The sequence below is a fragment of the Kwoniella shivajii genome, chromosome 10 (genome assembly GCF_035658355.1).
Source record: "Kwoniella shivajii chromosome 10, complete sequence".
Lineage (NCBI taxonomy): Eukaryota > Fungi > Basidiomycota > Tremellomycetes > Tremellales > Cryptococcaceae > Kwoniella > Kwoniella shivajii.
Genome location: NC_085917.1, coordinates 1,171,480 through 1,189,734, shown reverse-complemented (window position 1 = coordinate 1,189,734; position 18,255 = coordinate 1,171,480). Strand labels below are relative to the sequence as shown.

At 44.4% G+C, this 18,255-nt stretch overlaps 5 protein-coding genes across 5 annotated transcripts; 1 reads left to right on the top strand and 4 right to left on the bottom strand.

The window, feature by feature from the left end:
• Positions 1–70: 70 nt before the first annotated feature.
• Positions 71–891, bottom strand: IL334_007323 (uncharacterized protein; the record flags this gene model as incomplete). Its single annotated transcript, XM_062939013.1, has 2 exons — positions 71–371; positions 629–891. The coding sequence occupies 2 exons, from the start codon at positions 889–891 to the stop codon at positions 71–73; spliced, it is 564 nt and encodes a 187-aa protein (XP_062795064.1).
• A 505-nt stretch (positions 892–1,396) lies between these two features.
• IL334_007322 (uncharacterized protein) lies at positions 1,397–3,446 on the bottom strand (the record flags this gene model as incomplete). Its single annotated transcript, XM_062939012.1, has 8 exons — positions 1,397–1,861; positions 1,930–2,250; positions 2,323–2,518; positions 2,588–2,735; positions 2,807–2,872; positions 2,980–3,081; positions 3,166–3,197; positions 3,268–3,446. 8 exons carry the CDS (start codon positions 3,444–3,446, stop codon positions 1,397–1,399), a joined length of 1,509 nt encoding a protein of 502 aa, XP_062795063.1.
• A 1,478-nt stretch (positions 3,447–4,924) lies between these two features.
• Positions 4,925–9,007, bottom strand: IL334_007321 (phosphoribosylformylglycinamidine synthase; the record flags this gene model as incomplete). The annotated part of the gene is made up of 1 exon (XM_062939011.1): positions 4,925–9,007. One exon carries the CDS (start codon positions 9,005–9,007, stop codon positions 4,925–4,927), a length of 4,083 nt encoding a protein of 1,360 aa, XP_062795062.1.
• Positions 9,008–9,590: 583 nt separating this feature from the next.
• IL334_007320 (uncharacterized protein) lies at positions 9,591–12,952 on the top strand (the record flags this gene model as incomplete). Its single annotated transcript, XM_062939010.1, has 11 exons — positions 9,591–9,725; positions 9,790–9,929; positions 9,984–10,161; positions 10,238–10,470; positions 10,523–11,135; positions 11,195–11,269; positions 11,332–11,633; positions 11,700–11,772; positions 11,841–12,369; positions 12,463–12,851; positions 12,911–12,952. The coding sequence occupies 11 exons, from the start codon at positions 9,591–9,593 to the stop codon at positions 12,950–12,952; spliced, it is 2,709 nt and encodes a 902-aa protein (XP_062795061.1).
• A 277-nt stretch (positions 12,953–13,229) lies between these two features.
• IL334_007319 (uncharacterized protein) lies at positions 13,230–16,708 on the bottom strand (the record flags this gene model as incomplete). Its single annotated transcript, XM_062939009.1, has 4 exons — positions 13,230–14,561; positions 14,625–15,201; positions 15,260–15,420; positions 15,494–16,708. 4 exons carry the CDS (start codon positions 16,706–16,708, stop codon positions 13,230–13,232), a joined length of 3,285 nt encoding a protein of 1,094 aa, XP_062795060.1.
• Positions 16,709–18,255: the final 1,547 nt, after the last annotated feature.

Here is an 18,255-nt window from a genome sequence, read left to right as displayed (position 1 = left end):
AGTATAAATTGCTATCATATCACATATAAGGTCATACGCTACCTCATACAGTCTACTGTATATGCTGCATCTATACCTCGCCTTTGATCCTCTTTTCCAATTCTCTAACTTTCACCCATTCCTCTTCTTTTTGCTGTTTCAAATTTTTCCTCTTTTTAACTCTTAAGCCCATCTTCTCCCTAGCTTTATTTTTAGCTTCTACCCTTCGTTTCTTATCTCTGGCAGCTATTTGAGCCGAAGTTAAAGGTACATCTTCTTCTGCGATTCCGACTCCGCCAATTGATGCTCCCCTCAATCGAATTCGATTCCCAGGTAGATGTTCGGTTATGACGGGTGATGCGGCTGGTCGGTACTTGTGTTCCTCAGAGTATCTGCGAGTGATTTGCGTTTGAGACAATTGTCGAAAGGGGAATAGTAAAGAAGCGAAAGTGTATTGAGGCGTGTTGGAGGGATGAAGGGATGACATGTCGGTTCAGATCACGGGAAGTCAGGTAAGTTGTATGTACGATCAGCGACAATTTGGATGAAGATGAAAGAGTGTACAAAGAGTATCTTATTCAGCGTCTGTCTACACTGTTCGTGGTCTGACCCAGCAAAACGTCAAAATGTCCACACTCACATTACTCACCTGCTAGCATATATAATTGTAGGTTTTGAATTATCCGTTCCTAAACCTTTTCTACCGAGCCAAACGCTCATCCAAGCCATGAAACAGAGCGTAAGAACTAATAGTGATCTCTTCCACCATGATGGAGGAGGTCTGTTGAATTCATCTTCAACCGATTGTCGTAATGGTCGATAAGATGGATCTGTCTCGTGTAATGGCTCTGAATGAGATGGTGGGAAGGAAGAAGATGAATCGGACGTAGGTAATGGTTGATATGTCGTCATTGTCGAGCGTGATATTGGTCCTTATACCAAAGCGAGGATTGAGAGTGGTATTTGTATACTGATCCGCTCAGATGAGCTTGAAGAATGATTCTTTACGATTCAGTGTCGGATTGATCAAGAGTTCGCGATCTCAACTTTTTTGCACAGCACTCAAAGGAGACGCGTTGTAGCGTTGGAAGTGGCACCTCAACAACCGTGGCATTCAACGCTCACAATGACCGATTGGGATGGCCTCCGTTTGAGACCTACTGCAAAGCTCATTTTAGTGAGAAGGAAAGAAAGAACAGACGGGAGATAGATCTGTTGTGACGTAGACTGTATTATCCACGCATACGTGCATACGTTGATCTGAAGAAGCGCCCTTCATACACACTTGAGTTGTTTCATATAACAATATACTGAGATTCGATAATAAAGATATTAAGACGATGAACAGTGTACGATCCGTCTTTAACTATTATACATACCACTAATATAGATTTTCTTTGCATAATCAGATGACTCCCTAATATCCGACATACCTCCAACCTAGATCAACTTGTTCTTGTGTGATACCATGTCTCATTGCGTGTCTTGCCTTTTCACCTCCAGCATCTAATTTAGCGTTCTCCCTCCTGACGTAGAATTTGTATGCTGTGATGATGATCAAGAATAAGACGTTACAAGCTAAGACCATACCGAAACCAGCATAGAAATGAGGAGGTTTATACCATACGTATGCTGACCATACATTTGAAGTACCGCCGATAGCATTGATCAAAGCCAATCCAGCAGCTCGTTTGGGATAGGGTCGAGCAACGTGCAGAGATAATGTATTGTAAATGAACAGTTGGGGTACCACGTTGGCCACGGGTGTAAACATTATGGCGACGTAACGAGCTGGAACACTGAGCGTAGCGACTGCAATCACGTAGATCACGATACCGATCGATAAACAGATGACCATTGGTAGATAGATCTTGCCGTTTCTCTACAGGACATGTGATCAGCTCAAGTTCACATCGTATCAACAGGGGAAAAGAGGAGATATTCACTTACATCAGCATACCACGATAGACCGTAAAAGAAGAAACAGACGAAGATATAAGGAGGAGCGGTAAGGAGTAAAACAAGGATATTGTTGGAGAAGATTGATTTGATAATTGTGGGGAAGAAATTTCCGACTGAACCCATAGCCTGAGACATGATCATACACAGGATCAAGGCGTATACTTTAGGATCGGCGAGTGCTGAGACGTATGCTTTGAGATTCGACACGTCTTCGTGGGCTTCACTTGCTCCTGCCTCTTTCTCTAATCTCCAAACAGCATAATCCCTTTGAATTGGTGTTAAAATTCTAGCGTTGTAAGGATATTCAGGCTATACAACACAAGTCCACTGTATCAGCCGCGATTTCGTCATATTGTATGTTATCGATGAATCGTGACGTACCATGAAAGTAGCGAATATGGCACCGAAACCGACAGTCGCGACACCTTCGATGATGAATAACCATCTCCACCCCCTTATACCGTGTGCACCATCGAGTTTAAGTACACCAGCAGCGATCAACCCACCAAAACCGTTTCCTAATTGTTGACCAATGAACAACGCAGCGTATCGTTTACCGAGTTCTTTCTTAGTATACCTGTTACAAGGTATCAGTAAGAATGACACCTAAGACCTTTTCACATTAAGTTAAAATTCTGAGACTTACCATGCGGAAAGGTAGTATAAAACACCAGGGAAGAACACGGCTTCAACGGCACCAAGGATAACACGAATACCTAAAAGAGCTTGGTAGGATTGAACAGCAGCAGTACAAGCGCTAATGGCACCCCAAAGTATGACTGCCGAACAGATATCTATACGTTGACATGCATCAGTCTCATGAGCAAGAGTTTCAAGGGTTTCCATCGAAAGGTTAGATACTCACATAAACCTGGTCGACTGAAATACGATATAAGGTAATTTGATGGGATTTGGAACGGGATGTAACCAGCTGTAAGGAATCAATGTGTTAGTTCGTCAGTCAATTGGGTCGCTCAAATCCAAAACAAGCGTTGCGAATCGTGTCGGATAGCATCGATAAGGGAGTTATGCACTTACCATACAAGATAGCAATTGCAGAAGCAAATTGTTGGGTGGTCATATGAAGATCGTCCAATATACCTTGTAATTTAGCAGCTGCAAGATTTTGCCGGTCGATGTCTACGCAGTGTAAAGCAGAACGTTAGTCGTGAGTCATCAGATGTAAATTTTCTTGCCTTTCGAGAGAAGGGAAAGTTGACTTGCAATTCAAGATATAAAGTACCATAATGACTGGTCTAGAGATTGACAAAAATCATAGATCAGTTCAAATTTCCCTGGGAAGATAGATCGGATGTGACAACTCACAAGATTATAGAATCCATCTTTCGAACCATTGTCTTTTCGAGAACTTCCAAATCCTTGTCACTTAGATTTTTGAGTGATTCAGGAATCGGATGAACGGTAGCTTCATGTTCTACATGTTTGATTTCTTCTTTCTCTACTCCATCGATAGAAGGACTTGAAGCTCTAATAGCATCCGACATATTGCCTATGATTACCTTGATGTGACTTTGACGTGTCGATTTCGTGAGGGATGAAGGGGGAAAGGGAAATGTATACAACGATCCTGATATGGGTTATTATATACCTCTGGATTGACTTGATGACATTGCCGTTAATTGACGAAGCCAGGTCTCATGAGCACTTTATTAAGGGCGGGTTTAAGATGAAAAGCGAGAAATATGTTCGGGCCGATATGATAATCGGTCTAAAAATGTTCAGCCAAGACTTTTCTTTATCGTTATTCGTATCATAAAAAGCAATAAAAGCCACTATTTCTACTACTTGTGGTTACAATGTCATATTATGAGTTTTATACTTAATCGGTAAAGTCGGGACTCCAGCCGATTCTCCAAATATCGGGATGGAGCACCCAAGAGCTTAAAGAGAGAAACCCCAAGGGGGGATAAAGGGCAACGAGCGGGGTTTACATTTCCCACATTTCCATAATTATCGTGACGCTCTGCTTCGAGGTGGCGTAAAAGTCGTAAAAGCTTTACTCATATGAGATGGCAATGACGTTTGATCTATTACTAACTTATACGACTTCATCGGGGAAGAAATAATGATTGCCTACCAGCAGTTGACCGGTCGATCACTATATTGGAATTTCCCATTTTTGCTTTGGTTCCCATCATGAATATTCTCTTAGAAGACTAAAGTGGACTGCTGTACGCATATCAAGCGATCCATTCAATGTTTTGGGGTTCAGACATCCCAGAAGCGCGTTTATCTGGCTGCCAAGCTTTCTTTCTTACGAGATTCGATTCAAACACGTCAGGGTGAACACAATTCCGAGGAATTATAATTTTATGAGTAACTCCCTTTGACCTGTATACAGCAGGCAGCAGAGCAATGACCGGTATTATGGGGTCCGAGGATGTCTCGACAGAAAGTGGAATACCAACAAGTGAACATCTTGTCCCGAATCGGGATTGGCAATAGATCACGAATTGGTAAAAGACCTGTTGAAACTTGAACTTGGCCAGTGTTCTTACTTGCTGGATCCGATCGGATGGATATCCAGAGAGCGACTGAACCGAATTTGGGTTGAAAGGGCTTTCTTTCGCTTTACTAACCCACCAAGTGGATAGCTTATACCGTAATCAGATCTCGCATACTCAGTTGAACGATCTATCTATATTCACACGCTTTCACTACCTTCTGCTTCTCCCTGCTACCGGGCTCGGATTCGGCTAGCCGACACTGATCGACTTCGGCAATTCAGTGCAGATTCGTACTTGATGATCGGCTTTCACTGTCCGACCGAGAAGGATCGTGGACGGACAAGAAACCTCAAGCAGAAGGCCCATCAGTAGTCTACAATGATGATGATATGCTGTTCTGTGCACAGACATGATAACCAAAATGCATTGATGATTGAAAACACCTTTCTAGATAGTAATAATAATAGTGATTCACAAACCGTCTAACTGGAACATCTTCATCGCCCCTTCCATATTTAATTTCTTTGATCAATAGCAAATTTATAAGCGTTCTGGAACAACCTAAACCAAGGACCTTTGCCTTGAGTTGACTTGGCCAATTCTTTGGGGAACCAAGAATTACTCGTTAGATTTACTACTCTTTCCGGGTGAGGCATTATAGCTAATACTCTTCCTGATTTACTTTGAACGGCGGCTATTCCTTCTGGTGATCCGTTAGGGTTTTTAGGATATGTAGTTGCTATGTTCTTTTTACTATCCACATATCTTACAGGTATTAATCGATCTCGATTTAATGAATCAAGAGATCCAGTAGAAACGAATGAAGCTCTTCCTTCTCCATGGGCTACAGCTACTGGGATGATTGTACCAGCCATATCATTGAAGAAAATCGAGTTCTCAGCTGCAGACTTCTCGATTTGTATTGTCGATACTCTGCCTTCAAATCTCTCAGATCGATTGGCTTTGAATGCTGGCCAGGCTTCGGTGCCGGGTATGATCTCTTTGAGTTGTGAGAAGAATTGACATCCATTACAAACGCCCAAAGCGAAAGTGTCCTCTCTTTGGAAGAATGCTGAGAAATCTTTTCGGGCAACTTCATTGAGTAGAACTGATTTTGCCCATCCATTACCAGCTCCGAGGACATCACCGTATGAGAACCCTCCACAAGCTGCTAGACCAGCAAAGGAAGAAAGTGAGACTCTTGATGAGATGATATCGGACATGTGAACGTCGACAGCTTCGAACCCTGCAGCGTGGAATGACCAAGCCATTTCGATATGTCCGTTGACACCTTGTTCTCGAAGAATGGCAACTCGAGGAGGTTGGAAGCGTCGAGAATTGGCATTGACATCAGGCAAGAATTGGTAGGGCACCTCGAATTGTATACCTTCATCTTCGTTGTCAAGAATCGCTTCAAACTCTTCTTTAGCACCTTCAGGTTGGTCTCGAACCGCTTGCATCCGATAGGAGGTTTCAGCCCAGAGTTGTTGCAGAGCTCCCCTAGTTGACGTATAGATAGCTTCCGAATTGTGAATGAGGTTGATTGATTGATCTTCTCGACCAAGGACCCGACCGATAACGTGGATATGTCGTGTTGGGAAACCAGCTTTGACAAAGGCATCGGTGAATGTTGGTATATCGGCAGTTCGTACTTGCATCACCACACCCAGCTCTTCGTTGAACAAAGATGCGATAGCATCGCCGTTCGAATTGATAGCGTCAAGTGATACTTCAACACCTGATCGACCGGCAAAGGCCATTTCAACCACAGTGGTGAACAAACCACCGTCAGATCGATCGTGGTAAGCCAAGACGGTGTCGGAAGATTTGAGAGTTTGGGCGGCAGCGAAGAAAGACCTGATGTCGGCAGCATCTTCGACGTCGGGTGCTTCCGATCCAAGTTGTTTGAAAACTTGCGCAAGAGCAGATCCTCCGAGTCTTTGTTGACCTCTAGCGAGGTCAACAAAAACAAGCACACTGTCACCAGCATCTGTCTGTAACTGGGGAGTCCAGGTTCTGTCGACGTGATTGACGGGAGCGAAAGCTGTCACAATGAGTGAAAGAGGAGCAGTCACTTGCTTCTGTTCGCCCTTGGCTCCTGCCCATTTCATTGACATAGACATGGAGTCCTTCCCGACAGGCACACCAACACCAAGTTTAGGACACAAGTCCATACCGACAGCTTGAACTGCCTCGTACAGTTTGGCACCTTCGCCCTCGTGCGAGGCGGCAGACATCCAATTTGCACTAAGCTTGATCTTGCCAATGTCTTCAATCGAAGAAGCGGCCAAATTTGTAAGAGACTCGCCGATTGCCATTCGAGCGGAAGCACCTGCATTAAGCAAAGCAAGGGGAGTTCTTTCGCCCATGGCCATTGCTTCTCCCACGACAGTGTCAAAACCGTATGATGCCTGGGTTACGGCAACATCGGCTACAGGTACTTGCCAGGGGCCGACCATTTGGTCTCTAGCAACAAGACCAGTTATACTACGATCACCGATTGTGATAAGGAAAGATTTGGATCCCACACTTGGCAGTCGGAGAACTCGGTTGACAGTCTCAGCGATAAGGGAAGTTGTAGGTGCGCCTTGGTAAACGGGGAGATAGGTGAAAAGGGAAGAGTCGAATGCCTCTCGGGTTGGATTGATGGAGGTTGCTTGTCGATGCATTCGAGGGGGCTTGCCGAAAAGAACAGGCATTGGAATATCGATAGCATTGTCACCCAGTAATCGATCGGTAACGACAAGCCTCTCTTCCTCGGTGGCGGTACCGACCACAGAGAATGGGCATCTTTCTCGTTTACAGATTTCCTCGAAGACTGGCAGGTTTTCGGGAGTGACAGCCAGTACGTATCGCTCTTGAGATTCATTACACCAGATTTCCATCGGTGACATGCCGGGATCATCGACTAGTACATCGCGAATCTCGAATACAGCACCAAGACCACAGTCATGTACAAGTTCGGGAAGAGCGTTGGATAAACCACCGGCGCCGACATCGTGGATCGACTCAATTGGGTTTCCAGCACCGTCGCCTCGAGCAACACATGCATCGATGACTTGTTGACATCGACGTTCCATCTCAGGGTTCTCTCTTTGAACGGAAGCGAAATCGAGATCTGCTGAGCTGGCACCACTGGCCATAGAAGAAGCTGCACCACCTCCTAGCCCAATAAGCATACCAGGACCACCCAGAACAATAACCTTTGATCCAGGAGTGATCTTGTCCTTTCTGGCGTATTGAGGTCTGACATTACCAAGACCACCAGCGATCATGATTGGCTTATGGTAACCTCTCCATTCTTTTTCGCCACTAGCAGTAGGAGCTTCTAAAAGGAAAGTCCTGAAGTAACCACCAAGAGCAGGTCGTCCGAACTCGTTGTTGAACGCCGCAGCACCAAGGGGAGCTTCAATCATGATGTCGAAAGCAGACGCAATATGAGCTGGTTTACCGACATCTGATTCCCAGGGTTGCACGAAGTCAGGAATCAAGAGATCTGAGGTAGTGTATCCAGCAAGACCAGCTTTAGGCTTAGAACCTTGACCTGTTGCACCTTCATCTCGGATTTCACCTCCTGAGCCAGTTGCCGCACCAGGGTAGGGTGAAACGGCGGTAGGGTGATTGTGAGTTTCGACTTTGATGAGAACCGGTATAGCTTCCATCTTTGATGCGTACGCCCAGTCCTCTTTGCCGTTTACAGCAAATCGAGGTGCTTCATATCCTTCCATCACAGCAGCGTTATCCTCGTAAGCGGAAATAGTACCAGCAGAGTTGACTACCTTCTCAGTATTTCTGATCATTCCGAATAAACTGTTCTCCTTATCTTTTCCATCAATAGTCCACTTGGCGTTGAAGATCTTGTGTCGACAATGTTCCGAATTCACTTGAGCGAACATGAAGAGCTCGGCGTCCGTGGGATTTCGTCCAGCGGCGAGGAATGACTCGACAAGATAAGGTATTTCGGTGTCGGATAAAGCGAGACCAAGACGAGCATTGGCTCCTCCAAGGACGGCAGTCGGGTCGGAAGCACCGATGATGGGAACAGTGATGAGCGGTGATGGATGGGGTGGGACAGGAGGGAATACAGTGGCGGAAGGTGGCAAAGAAGTATGAACAAGTTGAGTCATTCGATCGTGAATTAGGTGAAGTTCGTGGTGGATAGTAGGAAGAGATATAGGTTCGGACGAGGTAAATAAGTACAGAGCTCCTCGTTCCAGACGGGCAACATGTTCTTTTAATGCGCAGATCTTTGCGATGTCGGTAGCTTTTGAAGACCATGGCGATATTGTACCAGCTCTAGGAAGGATGTATAATGCGGAGATGGTGGCACCTGATGAGCTCTTTAATCCAGTTTCAATGAAGACTTTGGTGGAATCTAATTGCTCGTAATCGCCATAAGCTAGCAAAGCGTTGAGAATCGATCTTTCCTTTGATGATTCGTCAGCGAGGAGGGTGGCAGACTCTTCAGAAGTTGGATTGACGAGATGGAGATGGACTGCATCTACCGAAGTAATGGCGGGAATATGAGCGTGAAATGCCTTGAGCAGGACATTTCTTCGAGAAGCTGTGATGGCAGAAGATCCGGGGACTACAATCATGGCTATAGATACCATAAGTCAGCTTTAAGGGTCCTCTTTGAGAGTGCAATACAGTAAGTTTCAAGGGTTGAAAATAGACCAACTTACTGGGCAGAGATACCTCGAAGTTCAGGTCAAAATGCGAGAGGGGAAGGAAGGTGCTGATCCTGATGGAGAATCAGAAGACACTAGGCCTCGATATGAGCTTGTGACGAGCAGGACCTGGGTTGGAGCTGACCGAAGTCTTTTCTGTGGGATTGATTGTAAAGCCAAAGGGCAAAAGAAAGAGATGAGGTGAAATGAAAAATGATTTGGGTGAATTCCTACAACTTCGCCTTTCACTTTTGAAAATGTTTAAATCGAACGCCCTGAGTCGATAATCTACAATGTTACGTAATACAAGTGATCTACGCGCTTTGTCTCTCTGTTTTCGCAACATACTCTCGTATTTGTCCACAGAGTAAGTGTATCGTGCCCTTCTCGCCAATATCTGCATCCCAATCACGGCGAAAGCTTGTAGCGTACATAAGCCAGATCTACAGCATCAGCTGCTATTCCATTTGAATCTGTGCAAACGGTTGGACCCTCCGCCGGAAAAATCGAGATGAACTACCTCAAATCCATCACCACCTCGGTTCTTCAATCAGCGGGAGTAACATTTCCCTTCTCAATAGGAGAACGAATACCTGGACTGGATAGTGGAAGTTCAATATGGGAGATTAGAGAAGGTGTGAAACGGGTTGGTAGCTTTGTGTGACCTTCGGCATGAGCTGTTTTGGCTAATACCGTCCGTGTGTAATTAGGACGATGGTACACCTCTTACACTGTTCATCTATGATTCGACATTACCACCTTATCAACCTGGAAACAAAGACCGAAAAACTTTATTTCAATTGGCTAAAAACGCTCTGAAGAAGACAAGGACAATAAGGCATCCTGACGTGTAAGTCTCGTCTTTTGATTGTCGTTCTCGATCAAGCTGATGATACGCCCGCAGGATAAAATACATAGATTCGGTGGAAACGGAAACACACATATACATAGCGACAGAGCGAGTGCGGCCGCTGACAGGTGTTCTGAGAGAATGGGAGACTGGTGGCTCCTTAGCTGGACCTGGTACTGCTAAAGGGAAGGGGAAAGAAGAATGGATAGGGTGGGGTGTGAAGAGTATATCGGTGAGTTTCTGCTTTGCGGCCCCCTTTGCTGGATTACAACGTTTACGATCATATTGGCTAATACGTGATTCTGCAGACCGCTCTGGCATTTCTAAACTCTCCCCCACTGTCTCAACATCATGCGTACTTAATACCTGCAGCTGTCTTTGTTACCCCTTCTCTTGAATGGCGACTAGGAGGATTCGATCTTCTCACTGGCCGAGATGATCAAGCTGGGGTGCTGTGGGGTTTAGGCGGTGTAGCTCCTGGTGATGTAAGAGAACGATCGGGTCCTGAGGTCAAGAAAGGCGGCTGGGGTGTCCTTCGAGAGTAAGCAGACATTTTTCAAAAGACAGAAATTATAGCTGACATATAACCATAGTACTGATCCAGCATTGTCCGATACGTATCTTTTAGCATTACTCATATTTACTCTATATAATCCCTTGGCACCATTACCTTCCTTGAATTCACCTCCTACACCTTCATCGGCAGGATCTATACCCAAATCTCTCTATCCTTTGTGGAAGAGATTGTTGAATCCTAATCCTCGAACTAGATTGTCAACAAGCTCATTCGTTGAGGAGGCTACATCATCTGGATTCTGGGCTTCAAATCCTTTAGTCAGCTTAGTAGGAGGACTGGACAATTTTGAATTAGCTTCTGAAGGTGATAAGCTGGGCTTATTAAGGATAATCAAAGATGCTTCGAATTCAGGTACTTTGCCTGCACCTTTCACAACACATAAGATACTACCCTCTCTGCTACACTCACTGTCGTTGCCTACTGCACCAAGTTCAGCGATGCTTCCTCTAGTACTGGAATTGGGTAAATTAGTCCCTCCAAGTGATTATCCAAAAGTCGTACTGGAACCTGTGGTGAAATTATACACTAGCCCTGATAGAGGAACACGAATGGCTTTATTGGATGGGTTGAATGAATACGCAGACAAGATGGATAACAAGATGGTTCAAGAGAAGGTTTGGCCTAACTTGGTGAGTATGATTGTAGTCGTAATCCGTTGCGGATCTCTCGGACTAATTGTTCTGATCAGATTACTGGATTTGCCGATACCGTTCCTGTGATAAGGGAAGCTACTGTAAAAGCTGTATTCCCTCTAGCTGGCAAGGTAAAGTACAACGTCCACATCGTGTAGTGTATTGACAACTGACTATGTCTCTGTAACTTTAGTTATCAGATCGGATACTGAACAATGATCTCCTTCGTCTTCTTGCGAAAATGCAAATGGATACCGAACCATCTATTCGAACGAATACCTGTATTCTACTTGGTCGACTAGCTCCTTCTTTAGGTCCAAATACCAAGAAAAAAGTCTTAGTACCTGCTTTTGCTAGAAGTCTGAAAGATCCATTTGTCCATGCCAGAGTAGCTGGACTGATGGCTCTGATGGCGACCGTTGAATGCTTTGATAGGGAGGATTTAGCTGGAAAAGTAGTACCTAATATGGCATTCACACTGGTTGACAAAGAGAAGTGAGTTTCCTTCCAGCCTTGAAACGATATTCGTCGGTGGAAGGAAGTTGATCATGATACAAATAGGCTGGTTCGGGATCAAGCTTTCAAAGCTATGAGTATGTTCATGGGACGAATTACAGAAATGGTGAAAAATATGGTTAGTCACCCATTGAACCTTGATAAGCAAAATGATAAACGCGTATAACTGATATATCCTCCGGTTAGCCTGATACCGTTCTAGCGGAAGAAAAAGCTGCATCATCTTATGGTCCAGTCACTACTACTTCTTCAACAACAACGAATAACCAAGCTGGACTTGCTAACTCCGCAGCTGGAGCTGCTGGAGCATTAGCAGGATGGGCAATATCATCATTGAGTAAACAACTTTCGACTCCAGAATTACACACTTCAATGTCAGCAGCTTCAGCTCTGAACGTTCCTTCCGGAAGTCCAAACCCTTCGAATGGTGGTTCACCACTAGCTTCACCTCGAATAAGTAGTGATAGTGCTTCGATGTTCACGTCAACTACTTCACCTTCTGTTCCGGGACCTTCATCAGGCAGATTCAAATCCACAACTATACCAAAATCAGGTTCAGCTTCAGGTTTAAAACTTGGTGGAAAGAAACCTACCGCTGGACCAAGTAGCTTAGCAGATGTTGTAGCTTCAGAATGGGATGATGACGATAATGACGCTGGAAACGCTTGGGGTAACGATGATTTAATTGATGTAAATGCAGACGAAGATGATTGGTGTAAGTACTCAATCTTCTTTCCCTAATACCCCTTCGCAACAGTATCGCACATTCTGCTCAGTGCGCTGATTTATGGTTTGCATATTCATGTAGCTGCATTCGAATCAGCACCCGTTCCAGAGATAGTGGTACCTCCACCTCAATCATACTATATTACATCTTCCAAACCTTCTTCCAATCTTAATGGATCAAGTAAACAAACTCCGCCACTTAAACCATCTCCAGTATCAGCATTTGCTCAAACGAAATCTCCCCTAAACCAATCTGTCACGTCGATGAAATCTCCTCAGATACCAGCGTCTCCAGCGATCAAATCGCCTGCTCTCTCCACTACAGCAACAGATGATTGGGGTGATGTCGAACAGTCTTCACAATCTACTAGTCCACAAAAGCAGGCGGCTGCGGCGGCTCCTAGTTTAGCAGGAATGAGTAAAGAGGAAAAAGAGAAAGAAATGGCTAGACGAAGAGCTGAGAGACAAGCTGTAAGTAACCTGTAGCTTCGTTTAAGGCTCATGAAGAACTGATAAATTTTCCACTGTAGAGGATCAACGCTATGAAGGAGCAGAAAAAAGGTAAAGCATAGTTGTACTACCAGTGCTTTCGAAGCGTATAAAGAGATCTCAAGATTGTTTCACAATTGCCTTGCATCGTCGAGTATCACGAATGTTTACATATGGCTTCCATTCCTATATATGTACTGAGAAGACATACAATGTTATGCAGGATATATACAACGTCGCAATTTGTTACTTTTGTACAGTTATTGATTAAACAAGTAGACACAGGCTGCCTTGATCGTTCCCTATCATCCATCGCCCGTCTCCTGGTAGGTACAGGGCTCATTCCTACCTCTTGCTTCATTAGATATTGAAGGGGACACTAGGATCAGCCTGCCAATCAAACGTGTTCCCAGCTACTTGTGCCCAGAATTCCGCGAATGGATCCACCTGTCCTGGTCTTTGCGCCTGACCTTGGCTGGTGGGAGTTTGAGAACTATGGCTCTGGCCTGCGTCATAAATCTGTTGGTTCGCTTGAGATTGGGTTTGCGTTTGTGTCTGAAGTTGAGGTTGGGAATGACTTTGTGGTTGAGGGATTATACCTGGAGATGGACCTGATCCGGTAGTTGAATTAGGTGTATTGTGACCTGAGAAAATTTGACCACCTGTATAAGGAGTCCCCGAGCTGTTATTGTTGTTATTATCACCTATAAAGGTCATTTGATTCCAGAAACTAGAAGCTGAATCACCAAAGCCTTGTAAAAGTTCTGAAGGGTTAAAAGAAACTCCTCCCAGATCGAACGAATCATATACACCGACATCAAGAGAATAGTTACTTGGGTTCAGATCAGGTGGGATAGCTGAAGTCTGTGTTGGAGTCGAAGATGGATAAGGATGTATAGCATAGTACGGGTTTTGATTCTGTATTTGAGTTTGATGAAGATTTTGAATGTTTTGAGGATTTGCATCTTCCGACGTTACAAGTGTACGCGTATCAGAAGTTTCGTAAGTTCTCTGTCTCTTTTCAGGGTTACGACCATTGATCGTTGAATCAGATCCTTGTCGTTGAGGATGGCGGGATTGGTTCAGTAATGGATGAGAAGGTGAAGCTGATGAAGATGAAGATGGGATTATTTTAGGTGGCGGTCTCATTTGACCAGGTACATTAGGTAAACTCTTTGATTCGGACGAAAGATTAATTTTACGCTTCTTCCCATTTCCTCGAGGATCAACTTTTGATACGGTTGCTACTTCTTTTGCTCGATTTGATACATCGTTGAGTAATTCTTTCAATTTGCGTGATCCAGGCCAAACTGGTTCAAGAGCTTGCAACGTTCTTCTACAAGAATCGACATGAGATCCTACAGTTTCGATGACTAGTTGATCCCTCGCCTGCACTTCACATAGCAACAGGATTACTGCTGATGACCACAGATATTGACAATATACTGCTAGATGGTGTGTAGGCGGAACTAGGGTTCGTGATTGTGAGGCAATGTAAATCACTGAACGTGCGGCCTCGACACATTTGGCGAGTGACTGAGAAGACGGAGGCGGCTTGGGACGCGGATAATCAGGATTGGAAGGTAGGAAATTTCGGTGAAGGGTGATGAGCACCGCAAAATACGAGTTTGAAAGTATAGCAGATACAAGTGCGACTGGTCGATTATCAGAAGGGTCTTTATACTTTCGAGGCTGCATTGATAGATAGTCAGCCATGAAACATAGAGCCTGCCAATTTCTCGGGACTTTACTCACTACATCATGATCTAACCATTCTCTCAGCAATTTGTCCACCTTGTTGATTGCAGTCTGCTGAGACGCAGCCCAAGAAGGATCAGAAACAGAACGTTCATTGGCCGGCCTATAAAGAAGATGGGCTACCGTTCCTGCGATCTTAGATAGTTTTGTGAGAGCGATGAAACCAGACATTGTTGATCCGAGGGGTTCATCGTTTCCGCTTGTAAGGCTCGTCGGCGTACCTTCTCGAGACATTCTTTCCAAGGCGGAATCATCGATTTCTGCAGGGTACGCCACATCGATATCCAAGTCATCCACTCCCAGAGGTCTACCAAGGGAGATAGACATCATTCGCTCTAAGCCGTAGATTGCCCACCAACATCTAGAACGAAGTTGTTTCTCGGTGAAAGGGATTGGAAGTCTAGAAGTGGATCGATGAAGACCTAGATCCTGTGCAACACGTAATGCTTGACCAGCAAGAAGCCACGACATTGGCATCGCATTGACACTAGCTTGAAAAGCCGCCATAAGAGTGAGACATTGAACTTGGTTGATGTTCAGATCTTTAAGACAGGTATAATGAAGTATTTGAGCTCTAATGCACCAAGCAATAGTCAGAAACAGTGAGTGGCCATATGAGAGTTCCGACTTGCCTTTCATACCAAATGACCCCTGCCTCTGCTTCCCCCGGAAGAACGGTATCGATATCTCCTTGGACATTATCCTGGAATTTCTTTCTCTCTCTTTGCCAAGCCCGTGAGGTGACGATGACTCTTTCGCCCAGAGCGAATATGGCGAATATAACTGCCAGAAACTGAGATATAAATCACGTCAGCTTCCGAGAAAATGAAATAGTCAACTGCGTAAGACAAGTGACAGATACTTACAGGTCCTTGTGAAGGTAATTCTCCTCTACCTCTTGAATCCATTACATCTGTAAATTCCTTCCTAAATTCATGTTCCAGTACGATAGGTAAACAAGGATGAACTTCTTCAAAGTATGCGTCAATCATTCTCATTGCTTCTTCCGTTGGTGGCCATTGTACTTCGTGTATGGGTGGTAGAGCCTTCACTACTCCTGATCCAGCTACGTGACCGAAATAAGGATTTGGATTACGAGTCGTATGGTCGGAAACAGCTGGTGATTGACGAGAATTTGATTCAGATTGCTGATTTATTGGACGTGAAACAGATGAATTTGATCTTGATACTTGACCTCCTGGTGTCATCATTCCATTATCTTTTTCGCGGTCTCGATCACGATCACGATCACGATCTCGATCTCGATGAGAAAAAGAATCAAGTAAAGATAAAGTATTCGATGAACCGATATATCTATAATTCCCCCTTTCATCTTGTGTCATTTGACCACCATCTTCAACATCAGATCCTTGAACAACCTCTTCTTCTTGACTTTCACCTTCACCATCTACCTCTGACTCCATTGCATTCACCGAACGGATTCCTTGTAACGCAGGCTGAGCAGTGTTTATAGGGGAAATTGTCGTTATAAGTTTTTGGGCAGGATCTGATTGATTATTGTTTGAGCTCGAGCTCGAACTGGGATTTGAGCCTTCAAAAGCTTCGAGAAGAGGTATGACTCTAGCTTGGATCGCTTCTAGAGCTTTTACTCTAACTTCAAGATTTTGAACGTATTGTCGACTGTATGCAGCTCTATCTCTCGTTGGAGAGTAAACGCATTCTATTCCTGCTTGAATACATTGTTGACATGCTCCTGGTGTTTGACCATCTTGATTTGACGTGTTTTGGAAAGATCCAGTTTGAGAAATTGAAGGTCCAGGTAAACATCTAATTTTCTTGGTTCGACAACTTTGACAGGCTGCATAAGCACGAACTTTGGTGAGATCCTGTGATCCTTCCATAGCTGTATGATCAGAGAAAGAAGATCGTTTCTTCGATTTCTTTGGTGGTATTGGGGTGGAGACCGGGTTGGTAGACATTGATGTCAAGGAGATTTGTCGTGAAGGTGATCCAGGAGGAAGAGGTGGAGGGGGAATGTAAGGTCGGTTGGGTGAAGATGGAGAAGGGAGAGGTATACGCATAGAGGATTGAAGATTTCTGTCGTATGAAAGAGCTGACATCTAAGATCTGAAGCGCCCTATCCCGAGCTGTGACGGAGGACGCTGATGTTAAGTTGGACTTGATAAGGTCGAAAGGAATGACATCTTTCGAGATGCGATGTGATTATATATGGAATATATGATGCTTGAGATGAGCACAAAGAAGTTGAAGTTGAAAAGAAAGGATGTACGGGGGAGAAGACTGTCTTCTGAGGTGGTAGAGCTAGGATGGATGTGCGAGAAGCGAGAAGAGTGTTAAAGGATTGGTTGGGAATGATGATTGATGATGCAGAAGTCGACCCAAAAGGAGCGATGAAGTAACTACTCGTATTATTTTGTGTATCTTCTCTGAATGCTCTCCCTCCACTTTTGCTCTGGTGGCAGTGATATCAAGTGGCATCGATAAGCGATCATTGATTTTAAATTGGGGGTACTGGAATCTGCTTTTACACTGTACAGCACGCATGGACCGAGACAGAGAGGACCAGACAATAGATGCATGGGTAACGAGATCATATGCACATAGTAAGGAGGTATATCTACTCCGATACATGTCAAACATTCCTGAAAGTATCCAATTCGGAAGACGAAGAAAGTCGCTCGACATCTGAATCCCCCTCCTGAGCCAACAAGTGGTATTCATCGTCTCCGTGGACCACCTTCACCGATCTTGGGATCCAGAGACTCGCAGTCACGGGTAAGATTGATTCGGGTAGGATATCAATCCATGAAATCTGTCAACCCAAGCTACCGGTTTCGAATTCAGTAGCTAACGAGAACATCCAACTGATCAAAGTCACCTCTTCATATTAATATCGAGAGTCGGTCGAACAATGATAGTGAATGTATTCTCACCCTGCTACTGTAAGTTCAGTTGCCCGTCCTCAGCCTGCAAATTACAAGTCAGTGTGGATTTGAAAGAGGAATAGCGTTAGCAAAGTCGATTGAATCTTACCCCTGCAATAAGTACGATTTTGCTTCCAGTAGCTAACAGCTCTAGATATTTATCGAAACAAGCGGCATTAAGCTGAGCATTTATTCTAATTACACATCCAAGTCAAATTTTTCGCACATCGCTGTGGGATTGAGATGAGCAATCACGGCCAAGCAAAAATGTGGATATCCATCAAGCGGATCAAAATCCCAAAAGTAGTATGAATAGCAGTTGTCCCATGTGTTGCAGCAGGAATTAATGCTACCTTGAACGGCATAATTCCCGCAGTCAGAATAAGAGTCCTTTTAGCTCCATAATCGGCTTGGCAAAGAGCTACGAAGAGAGGAGTCATGATGACATTCAATAGTCAATGGTGAGGAAGGAGCAGCTACGATACCAATGATCTGAACCTACAGAAGGATCATCGCAGAAGTGGCAATATCGAGAGATTCAGTCCAAGAAGTTTTATATAGGTGATTGATCTGTATCCAACCTAGCGAGAGAGGTAAAATCTGAGGTAGACTTACTGAAAGTTCAAAGACCACCTTGTGGAACAGGTGTATATGTAAACACGCTGAGAAAGCCATCGTATGCGAATGACGCTAGGGAAAAAAGCAGATCAGTTTATGATAGA